The 21,615-nt window shown below is 43.3% G+C and overlaps 1 protein-coding gene across 1 annotated transcript; it reads right to left on the minus strand.

Annotated features, from left to right (window-relative positions):
* Positions 1-13,224: 13,224 nt before the first annotated feature.
* On the minus strand, positions 13,225-16,764 carry MEX3B (mex-3 RNA binding family member B). Its single transcript, XM_090028280.1, has 2 exons — positions 16,060-16,764; positions 13,225-15,253 (listed from the first exon to the last, which is right to left on the minus strand). Exons 1-2 carry the CDS (start codon positions 16,319-16,321, stop codon positions 13,869-13,871), a joined length of 1,647 nt encoding a protein of 548 aa, XP_089884406.1. The 5' UTR covers positions 16,322-16,764; the 3' UTR covers positions 13,225-13,868.
* Between the last annotated feature and the right edge of the window lie 4,851 nt (positions 16,765-21,615).

Raw genomic sequence — 21,615 nt, forward strand, 5'->3', positions numbered from 1 at the left:
GAAGGGGGGGGGAATTCCTCAGGACAAAAAAAGGGAGCGTAACTCATCTAACTTACTCCGGTCAAGTAATGAAGAAGAAAAGAACAAGAAAATAAGGGAGTCTGACGTGAACTCGAGAAGTTGCAAAGCAGATAAAGTCCTGTTATCATAGCTGAAAAATCCATACGATATTGCAGTACCAAAACCTAGATGTTCCACCAGATCAAAACAGATTCTAATTCCTAGGAAAGAAAGAAAAAGCAAGAAAACAAGAAATGCAAATATTGATGTCCCAGAACGAAGATACAAAGGAGGAAGTCTGAGGTTAGCTTGCTTCTCCATAAGGAATAAGTCATCATTCTTCTCCTGTCAAATCAGCTTCATTTTGTCTTCCAATTAATTTGAAAGCTGGTCACCAGAAAAATGTGACTGTGTTACAGACTGGAGGTAGAACAGTTTCTTCAAGCTCTACCTTCCACCAGATCAGAAAATTCTACTTTATGAGCTTCTCTGAATGTTATGATGGAGGCAAAGAAACATTTACTTGCCTCCCACATAGCCAAGGCACAAAGGGGTGAAATCCTAGCTCCTGGAGGTTAATGACAAGATTCCCATTGACTTCAACAGAGCCAGGATTTCACCCATGACTTTTACACTTCTGAATGCAGCAATGGATCAGATTCCACAATTGGCACTCCAGCCATCTCCCTTTACATGTCATCTCCTGCCGGTCATCTGTAAACTATGATGAATTAAGAGGTCAAAGGCACTGGAGAGGGCATTTAGGGACTACATTATAAGCAGTGGAGGTGGACAGAAGGTTTTTATGCAACTTTCTGTTAAGCAAAACTGATAATTATGGAAATGCCAATAGGATGCATTTTGCAGTCAGGATCTGTGATAGCAGTGTTAATCCAGTCTGACATCTTCATTTCTATACCTAAAAAGCAATACAAATATTTTACTGGGAAATGTTAAAAAAAAAGGAAACCCTACAAATAACCTAAAGCCAGTTAGCCTTTAAATAATGCAACATATAAGACAGAGTCTGATTTTAATATCATGTAACATTTCTTATGGTTTTATAGAAATATAAAGAAATAGGTTTGGTATATTTCAGATGTTGGTACGCAGCATGAGTTGTTGACATCAGCAGAACAATCCTGCAGTGATTTGGTATTTCTTCTAATACAATACCATGTAGCTGTTCTGCTACTGGAATTCAGTTTTATGCAATTCAATCTGCTACTAACAAGGAGAAATAGTAACACATTAAGAAAAGTTCTAAGAGATTTACAAATCAAAATGCTGTGTCTCATTGTAGCCGTTGCCAGTCTAGCTGCTGCATATTTATTAGGTCCCTATTTTTCTGTCCTCCTAGTAGTAAAGAAAGGTTGTTGTTGGACATTATGGCCTAACAATACATGCTAATTCTATTGACTCTCATAACGTAATGCTTCGCATTTCCATCATATCCTCCAAACCAAGACTGGAAGAACTTTTAACACATGAATTAATTCAGTTTCACAACATCCTTCTAAATCAGGTCACTCTACAATGGGAGGAAACTGAGGCAGAAAGCCAAAGTAATTTACTTAAATCACTAGGTACAGCTGAAGGCAGAAACCAGTTCTCCTCACTCGTTATCCTTTACATGAACCATGAAGCCATAACAAGGGGGTTCCTTTCACTATCAGTTACTCAAAGATGTTTGCAATTGTCTTGAATTAAGTGTCATTCTATGGATCAGTTACCCTGCTGATTCAATAAAGCAGCTTGATTTGACAGCTAAGGCTCCTCCGAGAGTTACTGCAGTCTGGGCCCCAGGCCTGATGGGCAAAAGTAGCAGTGTTCCTCACTGCCCTTCAGAAGTGCACCACTGATTAATATTTTCTATTGCTTGTTATTACCGTAGTAAAAATGTTTTTCCTCTAAAGAGAATTTAGGTTGTCTGTTTGATCAAAAACAACATTCAGGTCACTGAACGCTGAGAGAGCTAGTCTGTCCTCAGTGGGCAGCTAGAACCATTCCGTTCACTCTGGCTTTGCAGTAGCAAGAGCTGACCTAGTTGGCCTGCTTCTTCTCTCATATAACCTGCTTTCCACTACACTGACTGTAAAGGTTTTACTCCTAAACTTGTATGACATCACACTTAGCCCCGTGCATCTGTAATAAGGACAACAAAGACATTGACCTATGAAACACAAAAAGTCAATTCCATTTTCACCAATGGAAGTGGCTCCTCTAATGGTGGAAAGCTGGTATAAATAAGAAGAACAGTCCTAACCACCATGCAATGCCTTGTTTTTTACAGCAAAGAAGGGGTCCAATTTGCCTTGGGTGTAATTTGATTATCTTCAGTGGTGTTACACCAGGGATACACTGGTTCTTTGTTGTGTTTGTTTTTAATATTTGTTAGAACTAATAAAAGCAGTGTTAATTTTCTGATACCAGCTGGAAACTTCAGCAGTTTTTCAGCTTTGCTGTTGTTTTGCTTCTGTTACATCAATTATGACATTAGCTCAAACATTGCTAATACTAAGTGTTCTTGATCCTCCTGGCTAGCCTCATGAAAGGGATAATGAATTGTTATTTATTGTTTATGCAATTTTAACAATTGAGTTGGCATTCAAATTTGTTATTTAACTACCTTCTAAATCTGACACACACAGCTCTCCTGATTACTGGATTTGGATGTTTATAGAAAAATTGGTGCTTATATATTAAGATTTGGTTTGAGAGAGACAAAGAGAATAAGTGGGATTTTGGTGCTTCCATGTCCTTTTTGCTCTCTATTTAGACAAGCAATAGCTGGAATTTGAAAAAAAGGAAAAACTGAACCAGCACTTAACCTTTAATACACACCACTAGCAACTGATACTTTTGAGAGGGGGAAAAACTTCTTAAAGGATGATAATACATGAATACAGATGCACACAAAGAAAGAAGATTTTAAACAATACTAAAAATAAATGTAGCTTAAAAAGACCCTTTAAAACAGCTGTTGATGTTAAAGATTGAATTAAAATGTAATTAGTTATACATTCTACTTTGAGATGAACAAGTGTATTACAGCCTTCATCTGCACTGAATTCCTTTTTACATTCATACCTTGCTTATGCCAGTAAAAAAGGCAAGATTTTACAAGAAGTGAAATAAAAAAAGGATAATTCTATGTAAAATTTTACAATCAAAGTGAACATAAAAGCAAATCTTTACCCAGTGCTATAAAACCCTATTCATTGTAGTTAGAGTATTTGTAAGCTATCTCTAAAGTGTTCTTTTATGTATACAACAGAATAATGGATAGGGATAAAATGATAATATTTGCAGTAAGCTACTACCTTTAATATCAAAACCACAAAATAAAATTAAAGCATAAATCAGTCTTACTCCTTTTATTTGCATGGACCTAAAGCACAGTGTATAACTCCTCAACTGGGGGTGGAGGGGTGGGGTGGTATATAAGCAACAGTATTCCCCATGGCTGAGGTGGGGTGGCCATTTGTCCGGTTTTATAGGGAACAGCCCGGTTTTCTGCTACTCTGTCCAATTGATATGAAACTGGATGTCTTTATGTCCTCTATTTTCATCCACAGACTTCCAACAGTCTGACATAAAGGCGTCCAGTTTCGTATTAATAGGACAGAGGACAGAGTAGCAGAAAACCGGGCTGTCCTCTATAAAAGTGGACGAATGGCCACCCTAGGCTGAGGGCTTGTGGAGGCTTCATTGACCTGCTTTTGTAGGGCTCCTCAAAGCGTGATTTCAATTCTATTATGCAACTCCTACCTCAGTTGTAGCCATAGAAATCCATATTAGACATTCATGCAAATCAGCTATCCCATGGCTGCCAAGGTCTACACATAGGAGAGTGAAAGATATTGCCAAACCCATAGAAGAATAAAAATATTGTGTCACCCGCTGGGGGGCCAGTGGGTAACAGTGCTAAGGAGCGACCAGCCTGGGTTTATAGCAGGCATATCCTGCCTGACTAACCTGGTCTCTTTTTATGACCAGGTCACAAAGTGCTTAGATGCAGGAGTAGAGGTAGATGTTATTTACGTGGATTTTTAAAAAGGCTTTCAATACAGTATTGCACCCAATTCTTACAAATAAACTAAGTAGCTGTGAAGTGGATTTTTTCACAGTCAGGTGGGTGGAAAACTGGCTTATGGGATGCACCCAGAGAGTGGTGATAGATGGGTCAGTTTCTACCTGGAGAGATGTGGGCAGTGGTGTCCCCCAAGGCCCTATCCTTGGACTAATACTGTTCAATATCTTCATCGGTGATTTGTAGGAGGGTGTAGAAAGCACTCTGTCCAAATTCTCAGATGACACCGAACTATGGGGTATAGTAAACACACTAGAGGGAAGGGAGTGAATTCAGGCAGATTTGGATAGACTGGGGAAGTGGGCGGATCAGAATAAGATGCAATTTAACAAAGATAAGTGCAAAGTGCTGCACTTGTGGAGAAAGAATCATCAATACACCTAGAGACTGAGAAGTGCCACTCTAAGCAGCACAGCAATGGAAAGGGATCTTGGAGTCGTAGTCAACGCGAAAATGAACATGAGTTGCCAATGTGATGAGGTAATAAGTAAGGCTAACCGCACTCTTTCTTGCATTAGTAGGTGCATCATGAGCAGGTCTAGGGAGGTGATACTTCCCCTCTATGCGGCATTGGTGAGGCTGCAGCTGGAGCACTGCATCCAGTTTTGGGCACTGCACTTCAAGAGGGACGTGGATAACCTGGAAAAGGTTCAGAGGAGGGCTACTCATATCATTGAGGACATGCAAATAAGATCCTATGAAGACAGATTGAGGGACCTGAATCTCTTCAGCCTCCACAAGAGAAGGCTGAGAGGTGATCTTATGGTCATATACAAACTCATCAGGGAATACTCTGTTTACGAGGGTGCCCCTTGGGGTTACTAGAAACAATGCCCATAAACTGGAGATCAGATTTAGATTGGACATCAGGAAGAAATTCTTTACTGTGAGGTTTGCCAAAATATGGAATGGGCTTCCAAGGGAGGTGGTGCTTTCCCCTATCTTGAAGGTGTTTAAAAGGAGATTAGACAAGCATGTGGCTGGGGTCACTTGACCCCATCGCTCTTTCCTGCCCAAAGCAAGGGTTTGGACTTGATGATCTAAGAGGTCCCTTCCAAACCTACAAATCTATTAAAGCTATGAACCCAGCGTGACATATAATATCATAATTAGGCTTATGGGAGAAACTGCAGGGGATAATGCACTGAGCATAGCCTGATATCAGACAAGTCATTCTCTGACTGACTGAATGCCATTTAGCTGGGGAAGACGTGAAACCCGAAGCTGGCTGTTCTCAGCCAGGGAAAAGATGAAATGGGCCATTAGGCCTGAAGATCAAATCTGGGGAAAAGGAAGTTCAATGGCACAGCAGACACACTCCAATAAAGGAGTAGAAGACCCTGCTTTGGAGCATTTTTAATTTTGACACACTCAACAACCCTGGCCTCTGGCAGCTGTTTTCTCATTTAAAGTCTTATGGTCATGTTCTACCAGTCCAGTAACTACAACATCCATTCAGCATCTTATTTGGCACAGATTGACACAGACAGGCAAGAGATGCATACAAAGCAATATAAAATGGGAAGGGACAAGCTTCTCTCATGAGTAACTGTGTTCCTTCACCTCTGCTGGGATTCTCTGGGTTTCTGGACAAGCAGTCCGACCGTCTGCAGAGCCACCATTGAGATTCCAAGCATCGTGCGACTCAGGAAGCTGAAGACATTGTCTGCTGCCTTGCACCTATGTTTAGGTTAGCCACTTTTAACAAAGAAAACTGTATCTTTAGGGCTTGAAAATGTTTTAAAATTCCCTCAGTACAAAGATGTAACCATAATTTTATCTGAGTGACATTTAGGAAATGGAATAATGAATGACAAATAAAAAGATCTGTGTTAAACATACTTGATGGACTTATGCAGGAATGACTTTTCTTAATCATTTTAAAGTGTGGCCTATATTTAAACACACACACACAGAGCTCAGTGATGTAATCTGGACATGTGATCAGTCATGTGCAAGTCCATTTTCCACATCTCCATTGCCAACAGTGGTAACTGTGCTTGCAACATTATGAAAATCTGCTTTATGTTTCATGCTACATACTGTATCATTACAATAGAAGCTCATACAAAAGCCCCATTGTGTTAAGGTACGCCCTGCATACTCCAATACGCAGCACAAGGAGACCTTCAGAGATGCAACAAAGTCGTCTTTTCCCAAGCAAAACCACAGTCATGAATAGCAAGACCGGGTCCTACTGTCTCTAGAAATAGAAGATGGTATTTACAGTGCCAATGCACCTCTTCAAACAGAGGTGAAATTGGGCAGTTTTGCATCCCCAGCAGCAATGGAACAGTGGCTGCTATTTTTGCACCTTCCCCCCAAATTCAGCGCCAGTAGCTAGTGTCCCATCACCCACCCTTAGTTTTACTACTGTCTTGAAATTGCAACACTCGTAAGAACTCAATCCTGTGGTCATCCCCCATGCAGCAACCCACTGAATTCATTAGCACTGGTCATATAAGTAAGGATTCCTGGATCAGACCTAATTTTCCTGGTTCCCTTTGAATCTGATACCATCATAAAAGAAAAAGGACATTAAATTTTAAAAATGTTACACATACAAGAAGAATAAGAAGAATAACAAGAAGAAGAATATTACACATACAAGAAGAAGAAAATTCTGAGCTAAGGATGCTTTGCCTTATGCTTTACAATACCTGTTAGGCTGAAAGTGATGATAGCCTAAATATACATTCATGTGAGGGACGGCCAATAATGAGTCACGTGTCTCTGATACTGCTTTGCTTGCACACCCAAACATCCTGTGGAAAGCAGCTGGAGGTTTAAGTGTCCAAGGAATGTAATTTGGGCCCACTACTGTTAGAGGTACACACGCTTTCTCTCTCTCTCTCTCTCTCTTTCTCTCTCACACACACACACACAGAGTCTTGCATAAAAACATCTTTTTACATTGAACTACTGAAATTCTGTGTGAAGATGAGCTTCTGAAAATTAGCAGACTATATCAGTTTGCAATGGTATGTTTGTTAGTACCAGACAAATATGATTACTGCATTCTGGCAATAGACAACCAAGCATAGATAACTAATTATGGAGTATCAATAATAGTGTTTTTGACTTACATCAGGACTTCCACATCAGGATAGGAGAGCATTTCCAAGCATCAGTTAAGGAAGCCTCACAATACTCCTCCGAAGCAGGTTACGTGAGTTCATATTACAGATGGAAATACTGAAGCATAAAGAATAATAAATGAATTACCAAAGATCACACAGCAAGTCAACAGCAGAGGAACTATGCATCCTGAAACGGAGCTCCTTATTCTGTCTTCTAGAGTAAGAATGATGTGCTTTCTGACAAATAGCAGAAACTTCTGTGATTCTATTAAAAAAGGTTTTTCTACGTCATATTTTTATTTAAATTTTCTTTTGATAGATAGCTTCCATGGTTCAGCACACCTATCAAAATATAAAGAACAGAAATATCAAGCAAGAACATGTAGACACAAATTAACCACTGCATTGCCACTGTTGACTCAGGCTCAAAGTCATAACCCTTTTGTAATGGGGAAAAGTGAATGAACCAGAAAGACAAAGGACAAACTACAAGACAACAGATTCTATTCACGCATTCATGACAGAGAGATTTATGCAGGCAATTTCCATTCATGCTAATGTAAGTGGGCCACATAATTCCCTCAGATACGAAAGGCAGAAGAGACCCTTCTATCTAAGAGGGAAAAGCACTTTACTGTGTTTTACCTCCATCAGGGACTGAAAGGCAGTAATGATGAATATCAAAATTTCTATTTCTTCTCCATTTAAAACTAACAAGGCCACTTCTTGTGGTACATTATTATAGAAGACTATAAAGCTCCTCAGCCAGCAGATCAATCATATCTGGAGTGGTAAAACTACAGGATACACTCAAAAGGAACGATATTTAACTGACTGGCTTCCTTCACCAGCAATTATACTATTTCCCTATTAGCATATAACAAAAAACACTTTAGGAACAAATGCTACCTATCTGCACTGAATCAAACTTCATACACCAACATGCTTTATTGCAAGAATGTAATTTACAGGAAGGATCAAAACCTGTTCCAAGTGGAACTTGCCACTGCCTTCTAGAAGGCCAAAACTCAGCAAAGAGGTCTGTATGATAATGAGTAGCTTCTAATATCCTGATCTTTCACTGCACCCACAAATTCAGTGATATACTATGAGGGTCCAGCAATCTAACTACACAGATTATCATTTGGCTCGACTACATACATACTGCACACAGATCCATTTTCGTATACCAGCATTACACCTTTACAGTATTTGTATAAACAAGCTTTGGCTCTAAACATTTCAAATAATGTTTAAGTAGAACATGTTCCACTGATTAAAATCTAATCTTTTGTACAGTGGCTTTTTCCATTGAAACTAAGCCAAAATAAACTTTCTACTTTTTAATCAAGCTTAGAAATTAGATTCCATTACATTAATTATTCTATATATCCAACTGTGAAAACTTCATTAAATTCCTTGATATTAAGTAATAAAACTACAATAAAACCTTTATAGAATTCCAGTGGGCTTTTAATATAAACTAATTTTAAAAAGACCTACAATTATATTTTTCCATAGTCTTGTTAAGATTTTCAAGCAGCCAGCAGTCTACAAAGATAAAGGTATGAACTTATAACCATCTATATATGAAGGCTCATGCATGTATACTGGGAACCGTATACTTTGTATATCAGAAACTGACCTATCTTTGTTGCCTTCTCACAGGGGCTCTCAAACTGTGGGTTGTGACCCCCACCCTGGGGGCTTGAGAGCAACTTAAAAGGTGGGGGCCACAAACTTCCCAGGCGGTACATGGAGCGGTGCGGGGAAGTGGTGCGTAGTGGTGGTGTGGAATGGTGGATGGCGGTGGTGGCTGCCGTGTGCGAGCTCCCCATCTCCCACCGCCGCCATCCAGCACTCGGGGTCGTGGTATCACAACGTTTGAGAACTCCTGCCTTATTAGTTCATTGCTGTTGGCAGTGCAGTGACCACCGGAAACATGTATAGGAAGAAGTGTGAATAATTACTTTCTTCTGTTTCAAAGTGGATAATGGAATACAATAGTGGTACATGAGCCCTTTTCCAATGAAGTTAATGACAAAAGTTATTGACATGAGTGACAACAGAAACAGCGGTTATTTTATAATCCAAAACTGAAGAAAAATAACCGGATGAGAAGGGAGGAATAAAATAAAAAGCAATTCAGTTCAAAAGCCAAGATATACACACTTGTGCAAGATTTATTGCTGTGGGCTTTAGATTTTGGCTGAAGTTTCATTTCAACTGATTTGCTGAAAAATATATTTAGAGAGTAAATTTAGATTAAATTGATCATTATAATTTATTTGGCAACAAAATAGTACAGTAGAAAGCCCTTTCTGTTAGTAGGCATGTTTTAGCTCTGAGGTCTGATTGTTATGCAAATTCTGAGCAGCACAAGATGTGGACAGAGGAATAATTAAGATTGGAACTTTACATATAATAATTATTACTAATGTAAATTTCTTCTGTTTTCAAACTAATTATATCTGTATACACCATGTAGTATGCATGTAAATTTAAATAGCCGGAGGAATATACACAGAATTCTTAATTTCCCTCTGGTTTCCTCCAACAAATTGGAACTGCCAAAAGCATATATGTTCTACTTCTCCCTGACATTAAAGGTTCAATCCTGCAACTGGTACTTATGCAGCTAGACTTTATTCTCATGATTAGTTCCAATACCTTCAGGAGAACCACTTGCAAAAGTGAGTCCTTAACCACAACACCCAGCACCAACCACTCCGAAGCACTTGAAAAACAAACTAATCATTGTTCTGGCAAATAAACAATGAACATATATATTTCAAAGTACTCAATTAGAAAATGAACTTTGCCCCTTTTCTATGCTTTGAAATAGCCTCCTACCAAACACAGGGCCCTATTCTAGTTAATTACAGGTCTCTCATTCTCTTTTCTCCACCACCACCATATGGCCCCAGATTTAGGGGAAAAAAATCCTACACTGATTTATAGCCTCTGTAATCCCACTGAGCGAACTGAGGTATAAATCAGCACAGAATTTGAATATACTAATATGTGAAGTTGGTGGCAGTGTACATGTGTAGTCCGCATTATTCTCTACTTAATTTTTTCTAATGAACCTCTGTCTATAGTAGCCTATAAATGTAGATTTGAAACAAGGCCATGAGAAATGCACTTGTTTTGGGCACATAAAGGAAGACAAAGAACAACACATGATTTGATGAACCCTGTATATGGCATTATGCCTCCAAGAGATGGTGTCCATCAGGAGGCCATGCTTAGAAGCTGTTTGCAGCCATAGGGGACTAGTACTTCAGATGCTTTGAGACAGCTTCAAATGCAATCTGCTGAAATTGTCAATGTAGGATGCAAAAATAGCTGCTGTCTCCACGGTTCCTAATGCCTACGACACATACATTTGGAAGATGGAACAAAATGCACGCTCCAAGTGAGAAAACAAGAATGAGCCAAACGTCTCTCTCCCAGATGAGATTGAGGAGAAAGGAACACAATCAGCCATTGTAAGGTGCGGCAGGAACCAAAAAGGGGCTTCTTTCCTCTTAAAAGATGACATGCACATGGATCATAAGTTTATGCTTCATTAGCACCTTGAAATGTTGTACAGAGGCCAAAAATGAGCACTTCAATGTGAACAGAGTTGGATATCCTTTGTTTTATCCACAATAGATTTGACAAAGAAAATTACAAGATAAATCCTGCAAGATGAAAGTTGATAATGTTTCTGGTTACATTTAATTAACTGGAGAGGAGAGAAAATCAAGTGGATCTGTGATCAATGACGATCCTGTCACATTGCCAAGGTCAGGAAGACCTCCATTAACCTGCAGCAAAAAGGGCTGTCCATTAAAAGCAAAGTGTCAGGTTACAATCTCTTTACCTGCATTATTAATACCACAGATTATCGAACCTGCCTTTATAAATTAAATGTAGTTTTCACTTCCCTCTTCTTCCATTTATTTTTTTGCACTTCACTAAGCATGGCAAATTAAGTGGCCCACTCACGCACTTTTTTTTGTTCCTAGTCAAATTCAGATTTCTGGGTTCCAGCCACACTAACACAAGGCCCGTACACTACGACAGGAGTGCTGCAAACAGATACCGCCATTACTACAATCAATGAATTGTTTTAAACATTTCAAGCACATTGTGTAAAACCATTAAGAAAACCAACACTTTGGACCTAAGTATACTGACAGTCTCCCTTTCCAGTACCCAGTGTTAACACATTTGCAACTATCCAGACCACCGTCACACTTGGATAAAGCGCTCTGTTCCTTTTGAGCCTTCTTCCCCTCCTCCCACCCCCATTTCTAGTCCGTATCACTGCCTTTTGCTCCACATATCCAACCAGTTTTCTAAAGGGAACACAAGACTCAAAGTGGGGAATGGAATGTTAATACCACCATATACCATAAAGCAAATGGCACCACCTCTTTGTTTAAATGCAAAGAAAACCACATAGGCGGATATATAAACAGATCAGAACAAGATGGATTTAAAATAAGCAGCGACTTCATGAAGTCAAATTTCCAAGGTGCAATATATATGTTAGTTTTTTTGCTCTCATTGAAAAGTCATTCTAAAATAGGTATCTACATCTGCTGTGGTAAAGCTGCTCTATTAGCAAGATTACTGCAGCATGTTCAGTTCAACAGTTTGGATATAGTCAGTACAAAAATACCGCAATGTTTCCACATTGGGTTTTTCTGATTCTTTAATCAGAAAACTTTCTTCACCCCTACATCATTTGCCTGAATTGGCAAAAGCAAACAACTTTACAAAGCAATAAATCGTTTATTCAAATAAGCTTGTCAACACTAATTAGCCTGCCCCACAATGCCAAATACAAGGAAGCAATTTCAGGAATTTGAGAAAGAAACTGATTGAAAGCCCTTGTACTGCTTAAGAAAGCATTAGTCATTTTGGGTCTGATCCTGCAAGCACTGGAGTTCGCAGGGCTTGCAGGATTTAGGTCTGCATTGATGCATCGCAACAAAGGAGACTCTGGTGCCTGTAAGCAAACACAAGTAACATTTAAGAGATTTTTTTTTTAATTTTTATTTTTATAGATACATTTGTTAAATGGGGCACTTATTCTCACGCCTGTAAAAATTCAACACTGAAAAAGATCATCTCTATTTTATTGTGGATAGATCAAAGACTAAAAATATATACCAAGCTTCTTCCTAAAAAAATTAGTGGAAAGACTACACTGGAAACCCTTCATAATGTGAAGGCATCTAGTAAGAGTATGAAATGATTTAAAACTCTGAGCGTATTTCATTATATACAGGGGAAATACAAGAAAAACAGAAATCTTAACAAACCCAATCAAACCATCAGACAAGATGTTTTTCTGTAATATTTTATTTATATAGAAATACTTAAAAAAACATGAAGTAGCACCATTACTTAAGTTTTACCTTTATTATGTAGAACTTTAAATGTCAGAAAAATAAAACTCTTGATACAATTTCAAATCTTGTCTCAGCAAATATAATATTAGTATTTGACCATGAGGTTAAAGGCCCTTTATCATAAAATAAAATATACTTTGTTTTTAAACTTTGCTCAGTAAAGTACATTTAAGCTCAAGTAACGTCACCTACATATACATAAACAAGTGGTAAACAAATGTATTAAAATAGAAATACTAAAACTATAGTGGTGCAACAGAATTTTTGTAATTTCCACTGAATTCTATTTATACAAATGTTAGAAAGCTTCAACAGTTCCTTTTGACATAGGTTTATACATTTCCATTTTTGTAATAATATAGAATAAAATATGCTTTATATCACTGAATAGAAAATATGCTGGGTGAAGCAGATTTAAAAGATTTTTTTCTGAACCTATAAAATCTCCATCCCAACAGAATACTGTTCAAAGCATTACACATTTTATGGTTTGTAATTCCGCCCACAAGTGTGTGATATTAAAATAATACAGTGTTCTTTGCCATACGGCCATACTAAAATAAAAAAGATTTAACCCAGCTACAAAAAGTTCACTGAACTTAAATTAAAATACTTGTAAACATCTTTGCAATATGAAATATAATTTTTCAAGTCAAAAAAGAATAAAATACTTCAATCTGTATTAATGCAATTTATCTTTAAAACCTTTAAACGCTTTTAATATATATAAGAGATATGTTACAGTTTCTTTTTTTGTTGTTGTTTTTTTTTCCCATTTTGCTTTTTTTCCTCACGTTTTTCCTTTGATAAAGCTGCAGTATCACGGTTTTCACAGGAACTTCTTGACCTTTCATGAACATTCAGAAAAGGATCCACCCATCCATTGAATTATTTTGCAATAAAGCATTCTAGGAACTACCAGCACATTTTACTAACAGTCCACACCACCATTGGCATCATCATAAGCATTTTCTACTTTAAACTGATTTCCTTTTTTTTCTTTTCTTTTTTTTAAAAAAAAAAAAGAAAAAAGAAGAAGGGAGTTTTGGAAGCTTTGTATGAAAGTACAGTGTAAAAACTAGTCTAGTACTAGAATGTAGTCATTCGTTATTATTTATAGCATGCATCAGGTGTTACAAAGAACCTCCTAACCCACCCTAGGCTACAGTACACTCAATGCAAAAACCAATCCTGCCAAGTCAGGTCCCTCCCCACCCCGGCTGTGCGGATACTGCAGCTTTCAAAGCGCCCGGGGGTGCTCGGCGGGGCAAGGAGCGGGCGGGCTCCTTAGGAAAAGATGCGGATGGCCTGAGTAACTGCGCTGTGGCACACGGGGCACTGCGGCTCCGTCTTCTCGCAGATGCGGTTGGCGCACTCCATGCAGAAGAGGTTGTGGCCGCAGGGCACCAGGGCGGCGATGACCTCGCTCTCGAAGCAGACGGAGCAGTCGCGGCTGCCCTTCCTCCGCAGGCCGGAGGACGAGCAGGACGAGCTGGAGGACGAGCTGGAGGACGACGAGGAGGAGCCCGAGGAGTCGGAGGGCAGGCCGGGCAGGTGCGCGGCGTAGAGCGGGTAGGAGGAGGAGGAGGAGGAGGTGCCGAGCAGGCGGCCGCCCGGGTCGCTGCGCACCCGGCGGGCCAGGGGATGCTCGACACCGCCCCCGCTGCCAGGCAGGGGCGGGGAGAGGCGCGCGGGGGGCGGGCCGCCGCCGCCCCGCCTCTGCCCGCTCACCAGCAGGGCCAGGTTGGCATTGGCGGGCGCGGCGCCCGGGAAGGCGGCGGCGGCGGCGGCGGCGGGCGAGGCGGGGCTGCGCTCCAGCTGCGGCCACAGCAGCGGCGGCGGCGGCGGCAGCGGCGCGGGCGCCAGGTCGAAGCCGGGCGGGGAGTCGAAGGGCAGCTCGGCGCAGCCGTCGGGGGACGGGAGCGCGTCGGCGCCGCCCCCGCCGTAGCCGTAGTTGTTGTTGTTGTTGCCGTTGTGCGTGAAGCTGAGCGCGGGGCTGGGCGGGCTGTAGTCGGCCAGCCGCGCGCTGCCGCCGCCGCCGAAGTAGGAGTCGGTGGAGGCGCTGCCCAGCGAGCTGGAGCTGTCGTTGCGGTAGCTGCAGAAGGGCTTGCGGCCCGGGGTGGGCGGGACGCTGGGCGGGGTGGGCTTGCTCCACAGGCTGCCGGGGCCGTGCAGCTCGAAGCCCACGTCCGTGCCGTTGGCGTGGAAGTCGTTGTCGTCCGTGAGCTCGACGAGGCCGCCCGTGCGCATGGCGATGTGCGCCTCGATCTCCTCGCGGGCGCGGTCCACGTTCTCCGGCATGCCCGTCACCTCGAACACCGGCTCCTTGTCGCGGCTCGGGGTCACGATGTAGGTGTGCGTCTGCTGCTGGATGCGCTTGATCGTGGCCCCCTTGGGCCCCACCACCAGCCCCACCACCCGGTAAGGCACCCGCACCTGGATGGTGGTCTGGCCCGGCAGGTTGGGCGGCCCCGGCACGGCGCCGTTGAGCGCCGTGTTCTTGTTGCGCGAGGCGCGGATCATGGAGAAGTGCTCGGCGGCCGAGATGATCTCCCGCCGGGCCATGGCCACATCTTCCTTCCTGCCCGTCACCACGAAGAGCGGCTCCTCCCCGCGCACCGGGGTCTTGATGTAGGTGTTGGTCTTCGCCCGCAGAGCTTTGATTTTACAACCTGGGGACGAGACGCGAGAGGTGGAAGGAGCCGGGGGGAGGAAGGGGGGGGGATGGGGGCGGGGGGAGAAGGGAGAGCCGGTTACGACCCGTGATTTGGGGAGGGGAGAGGAGGGGAGGCCCCCTCCGCAGCCGCTTCCGAGGCAGCCCCCAGCCATGTCACACCCCCGCACCGCCGGGAGCGGGGACGTGCAATGCCACCGAGCAACAGCAGCAGCAAAAATACATGCGTGAACGTGCAGCCACACTGAGCGATAAAAAAAAAAAAACCGCAACCCCCCCCCCACACAACTCCACACAGGATCCTGCTCAACAGATTCCTTTGGAAACAAACACACACAAACCCCCCAAACTTTCCCTCCCCCCCTTAAAGGAGGTCAGCCTTGAATGAGCCAGATTCCCAATGCGGATGCTCTGTTCCAATCCCATTGTTCCACTTCCCCGCTCCATTTCTGTCCCTGCAAACATCCACAATTTCTAACTTTGGGGGGGGGGAATCATCATCATCATCATCATCATAAAGCAATCCAGGCTCCGACGTGCCCCGTTTCCTTTGCAGACGAGTGTTAACTTTGGTTTAAAAATAAAAATTAAAAAACAAAAAAGCAAAGGAAAGATTTCTTTTTTTTTTTTTTCCTCCCCGGGAGATGAAAGTGCATCTTGGAAGTGATGCATCATGCGCCTTAGAAACACCACGTCTGCTGCACTTTCTTTGTCTGGGGGAAGCCCGGCGCTGGCCGTCGGACCGGGACTCGGCAGCCCCGGCGCGGGGAGAGAGCGGCTGTCCCCCCGCACCCCGTTACCCACCTTGTCTCCCCACTATCTCCGCGACATGCTCCGAGCTGGGCACCGGCACGCACTCTGTCATGTTCACGCTCTTTTTCCGAGGCTCATTGTCGTAGAGGGAGCCCGCCTCGTCGTTGTCCAGCCCCAGCAGGGAGAGCTGATCCAGGGCGATCTGCAGCGCTCTTTGGTCATCCAGGGTCTCTCCCCCGCCACCACCGCCACCTCCTCCTCCGCCGCCGCCGCTCCCGTTCCTCTCCATGTCTGCAAAAAGCGAGCTGGGCATAGTCCCTGTGTGTGTTGCACCCTCCTCCTCCTCCTCCTGCACTCGGTTCAGTAGTAAAAGATCAGACACAAAGGAAAGCCCAAGGCAGATGGCCAGCAGGAGAGGAGCACAGGGAGGGAGGGCGAGTGCTGGAGACCGGGGATCTGTTGCCCTTTTTTTTTTTCTTTTTTTTTTTGGGCTTGTAATATTTTGTATCTTTTTCTTTCCTTTTCTTTTCTGTTCTTTTTTTGTTTTTTGCAGTGCAATCCGGTTTATAAGACGTTTCCACGACCCCCCCTCGGCTCCCCCCCAAGTTTTTTTTGGCTGGGGGGTGGGGTGGGGGGGGCAGAGAGAAGCGCTCCGATGGTTTCCCCCCCTTGAGTTCCCGGCCGGCCACAATGCCAGGCGATGGCAGCGTTTCTTTAAGGAGCCCCTCCCCGGCTCCACTCCACTCACTCAGCGTTTTTTTCCTCCTCTCCCCTCCTCTTGTCTGAGCCGCTGCTGCAGCCAGACGGCACTGGAGAGAGGCGGGAGCGGGGGGCGGGCGCGGGGGGCCGCGGCGTCAGCGGCGGGAGCTGACAGCACAATGCGGCCGACCCCGCCGCCGCGAGCGCGGATTGGCCGAGCGCGGCGAGGAGGGGCCGGGCCGGGGCTGACCCCCCTCCTCCCCCGCCCTCCGCGCGCCCGCCTCCTCCGCGCCCTCCCCGCGGGCCCGCTCCTCTTTGTTGTCTGCTGCGGAACAATACGGCGGCCAGGCCCTGCCCGGCCCCGAGCGCCCCCTAAACGCGACCACGGTCAAGGTGGAGGCTCCCCCTGTGCACGCCGGCTCACCCGTCAGGCGCGAGGGAGGGAGGACGCCGCCTCCCCCCGCGGTGTCGCTGCAGCCCGGCGCCTCATGGGGAGAGGCGAGGCGAGGGGCCGGGCCTCGCCGCCGGCTGCCGCTGCTGGGGGAGGCCTGCGGGCGAGGCACCTGCTGGTGAGGGGATGTAAGGAGGACCCCCCCTCCCGCCTCCCCAGGAGAGCCCCTCACAAGTGCAGGGACACAAGGAAAGGAGCCCATTTGCAGTGGCAGCACTGAAGGAGAAGCGGCCCAAAGCCGAGCGGCCTGGGGAGGGTGCCCTCGGAGTGTCCTCCACCATGAGGCAGATCTGTCCTTCAACCTCCTGCCTTGAGTCTCAAGGCACAAGGAGAGATGTCCTGCCATGGTCAGGTGCCACCACTGCAGCCGTAGGAACGAGGCGCTGCTCCCTCAAGACCCTGCAGGACACCCCCCCCCTCCGAACAGCCACAAGGCATTTGTGCCACTCACCGGTCTTGAAAATCGTTATTAGACAAGCATTGCCATATTACAAGACACCCAGACTGACTCCCTCCTGCATGGCAGGCCTTGGGCATGAACAAGCAGGGGTGAAACCTGTCATTTCAAGCGTACAGTGTGCTGGCAAATATTCATGAGCTGCCTCCTAAGTTTAAAATACCCATTTAGTAAAACCAGATTGGAAGGAACACCCTGCAGGTGGCAAGATGGAAATAGGATGATGCTAAAATAATGCTAGAAGAAAGAGGAAAACTGAAGGACAAGCAAACTGCACTCGCTTGCGTCTCAGGCAGGGGATAGATGCTATTGCTGGACACTTTTCCATTCTCTCATCGCTTCCTTCCTTGTTGCAGTTATTTTATGCCCATGCTCAGCTCAGGTAGGTTCAACCCTGCCCAGCCAGCAAAACAATATGTCACCTAATACTCAAATCTTCCTACTGAGGGTGGATGGACAGAAAAAGTGTCCTCATAGCTCTTAGAAAGATGCCCTATTTGCTTATTTACTTCTTCAGCTTTTCAAAATGTATCTATAAACATCTATGTTTTCTCAATCTTTACTAGCTAGCCCATACCAAGACGGACTTTTTCATAGTTCAGGGAAATCCACTACTAAATAATTATTTTCCAGTGCTGTGCTTGATGGGGATAGACATAGATGACCGTGTGGGCCTGTTTAGCCAGCTACTGGTATAAGTAGATGTAACGAGTCACAGGTAATTGTTTACACCTAGTGTTTACTGTAAATTGCTGTCACTTCCTCCAGATGTTTGCATGTTTTATAGCAATACTCCAGCGGGTTGTTTTCTAGTAAAGGCATAGAGCATTGATGATGACCCTTTCTTCAGTGGTTTGCCTGTCCCACTCCCATTGCATGATTCATTTAGGAAATGCTGGACTCTGCGGTATAAGAGATGGCTTATTTTACCAATTTCCTGTTCACTTCCATAGACAGCAGCATTGGGTTCTGTAGGAAAAAGTTAATACCTATACGTATTCCTTGTAAGTTCACCTCAAGGGTCACTGAACTTTGTGGCTATTTCAGCTTTAGACATCATTTATTTCCGATGTAGGCACTAGGTACGGCAAGATAAATCGGATGAACAGGCATTTGGCAGTAATAATAAACACAGTCAATAAATAATAACAGCAGTATTTTGCTCTGTTGGAATTTTCATTCAAGACCCAAAGTTCTTTACAAAATATTCATAGGCAAAAGGTCTGTATCCCTGCAAAGTGGAGAAGTATTATTACTTTCTAATCTATTTTCTAATCAGGGGCACAGAAACACAAAGATGAAATTACCTTTCCCTATGGAGAGCTGGATAGAAGGGAGTGAGGCTCCTGCCAGTTCGAAAGTCTGCATTGCTATTAACTTTTTAAATCCTACCTTGTTATTCTTTGAGGATTTCCTAAACTAGCAGTAGCACAAGGATTATTCTTGCAAAGATACAAAGAGTGTGCCTGAGATGAGATTTTAACTAGACCTGTTCCGGGAATTTTTTCTTGAATGTCTTACATTATCGTTGCCTAATCTTTGAATTTTTTCCAGTATGGGCTCAGCCTAGTCTCTGACTGGGCTTCTCCCCAGTAGTGGGAGAGAAATACTTTGCAACTGGCCTTCCTTACCTCACTTAATGGGAAAAAGAGAAATAAGTCCTCTCCAGACTTATCTGCCCTTTAGAGACCATAGTCCACTCTCAGTCTAACCAGGGTTCCGCAAGGATCTAATTTTACATTTTTAATTGAAGGCAAGGGTATCTCATTGTTACAGAATGAGCTTGATGCATTTGCTCAGGGCCTTTTCTAATGGTGCTTCTAGCATACCATGAACCCCAGGAAGTGGTCCCTAATCTTTCTTAGGATTGACCTGCATTAAAACTAAAGTAAAACTTTTATTTCCTTAGCTCCTTTAATTTCATAAAGCCCCAAAGCCTTAAAAAACTCTACACATGCAGAATTTCTGCAAAGTAACAACCTCTTGGTAGAGGCTAGCAACCAACCAGTCCACAGCATATTGCACAACAGTGGGAGCATGGGCAGCTGGTGTCTTTTGAGTCTGAGGGGGCACCCATGGAAGCTGGCGGCAGCGGCGGGGCTGGCCCTGTCAGGCAGGGCATGTGCCCCCTGCCAATCACCTATGAGGTAGGAGAGAAGGATATGTTTGTGGTCAAGTACATTGTGGGAGAGGGAATGCCATTCTCAGGTGTTTTCTGTGTTTTCCATCTGTAAAATGGGGATTTATATAAATTCCTTTCCTTGACACTGCCTTGTTTGGTTGGAGTACAAGCTCTTTGGGACAGTGATTGTCTTTTACTAAGTGTCTGCACGTCTCCTAGCACATTGGGTCTCAAATTCTGCTAAGTCTTTGCTAAACAGTAGGCACACTATATAGTAGCTACAATTCCTACTATAAGCACAGATAATAAACAATTACAATAATGGTGCATCATGTCCATTCAAAATAGGTAGGATCTTTGTTTTTAAAGTTTTGTCTCAAAGGATAAACTACTTGTATCTCACATATTGTCCTTGAAGAATGAATAGCTGACTTAATGCTGTTGACATTTCAGCCAGTAGACCAATGGGCTAGGTGTTTCAAATCAGACAATATTATCCGTCTACGAATATGTTAAAATAACCCTGCATGTTGTATTTTATGCTACTGCACAATCCTTTCAGGATGCAGTTTTAATCCTAATTTGTGCATTCATTTACAGCGATAACACATAAATGAGTCTTTTGCATGGGCAATAGACTGCAATTAGCAATATGTACTCAAAGAACAAGTTATGCCATTTTTTGATAGACTACAGGATATAGGCCATCATTATTCATGAATCCTGTAATAACCTATATTCAGTGACGGAGAAATCACAGAATATTATTTTGTCAGAATTTATTTTCTTTTAATGATGTAAACTCCACCTCTTGGCAGTTCTAGACAATTTATATACAAACAGCCTGTCCCAGACTCAAACAACTGCAACTACAAATATTTGTGTTTACATTTTAGTTTATGAAGAAGTTTTGAAATGGTTTTGGAGTAGTTGCCTTGGTTTTTATAAATTCCTCTTATATACTTGGTTTTCTTTTTATTTGCAGAACATTTTGCATTTTAAACATTTAGGACAGTTTGTCAAAGAGGGAAAATGATCCCCAAATCAGTAAACGGTACTGGTGGATAACCATCATATCCATACAAAAGCTCAGTTTGGAATCACCCCAACTAAGACAGGGCCTCCTGTCTTTCTTCCTTGGCCTCTTACTGCTATAGATTTGTTGATACGTTAATATAAACAGCTTTGAGTTGTTAACAGTTTTTCTGAGTAATTTGGCTATGCTGTGTTAAAGCTGAGATGCATTTTTTAAACAGTCATCATATACTGTATTTCCTTTTTATGTATTTTCCTTTACATGGCTAATAGTAACAGTGGTGGCTTTTTAAATTGCCTTGTAAGCATGCAGTTCGGCTTAATATGATTACTTGCAAGCCAGCTTCAGAAGGATAAATGCAACTTTATAATAATGCAGCAGTAACCAACCAAGTTGGAGTTTACTTTAAATACCCTCTGAATTCCAAAAAGCCCATCATTTAATATTTTTATCCCATTTCACCTAATAGTAGATTAATGCACAGTAAATTTAGGCTAAATGGTGTGTCGCAATACTATTGACAATCCTTTCTGCCTCTCCTTTGTCTGTATGTTGCCCATTTAGAGCCCAACCCTACAGGTCTCTTAACTGCACGTACAGTCCCATTTAAATCAGTGGGAACACTCAGAGATGTAAGGGCCCAAAGATAGCAAACATTTTAGGCCAACAACCTGTTTGATGGTGTTGCGCGGCTCTCGGCGCCCATGGGGAATATCTGTGAAGACCCCCACCCACCCACAGAGAGGCATCAGAAAGGAAGCTAAGTGAGCTGTATTTTATTAGATTTATATGCCACACTTTTCCAAAAAAAAGGCTGAGTGTCTTATAGGAAAAGACAAAAT

This window comes from Crocodylus siamensis, chromosome 15 (assembly GCF_052110815.1).
Source record: "Crocodylus siamensis isolate JL-2025a chromosome 15, ASM5211081v1, whole genome shotgun sequence".
NCBI classification, from domain to species: Eukaryota; Metazoa; Chordata; order Crocodylia; family Crocodylidae; genus Crocodylus; species Crocodylus siamensis.

Excerpts from the sequence above, each read along its gene's own strand:
- MEX3B (XM_090028280.1), bottom strand. The coding sequence starts at position 16,321 with ATGCCCAGCTCGCTTTTTGCAGACATGGAGAGGAACGGGAGCGGCGGC. Across the intron at positions 15,254-16,059 it reads GGAGATAGTGGGGAGACAAG|GTTGTAAAATCAAAGCTCTG; the intron begins GTGGGTAACGGG and ends TCTCGTCCCCAG.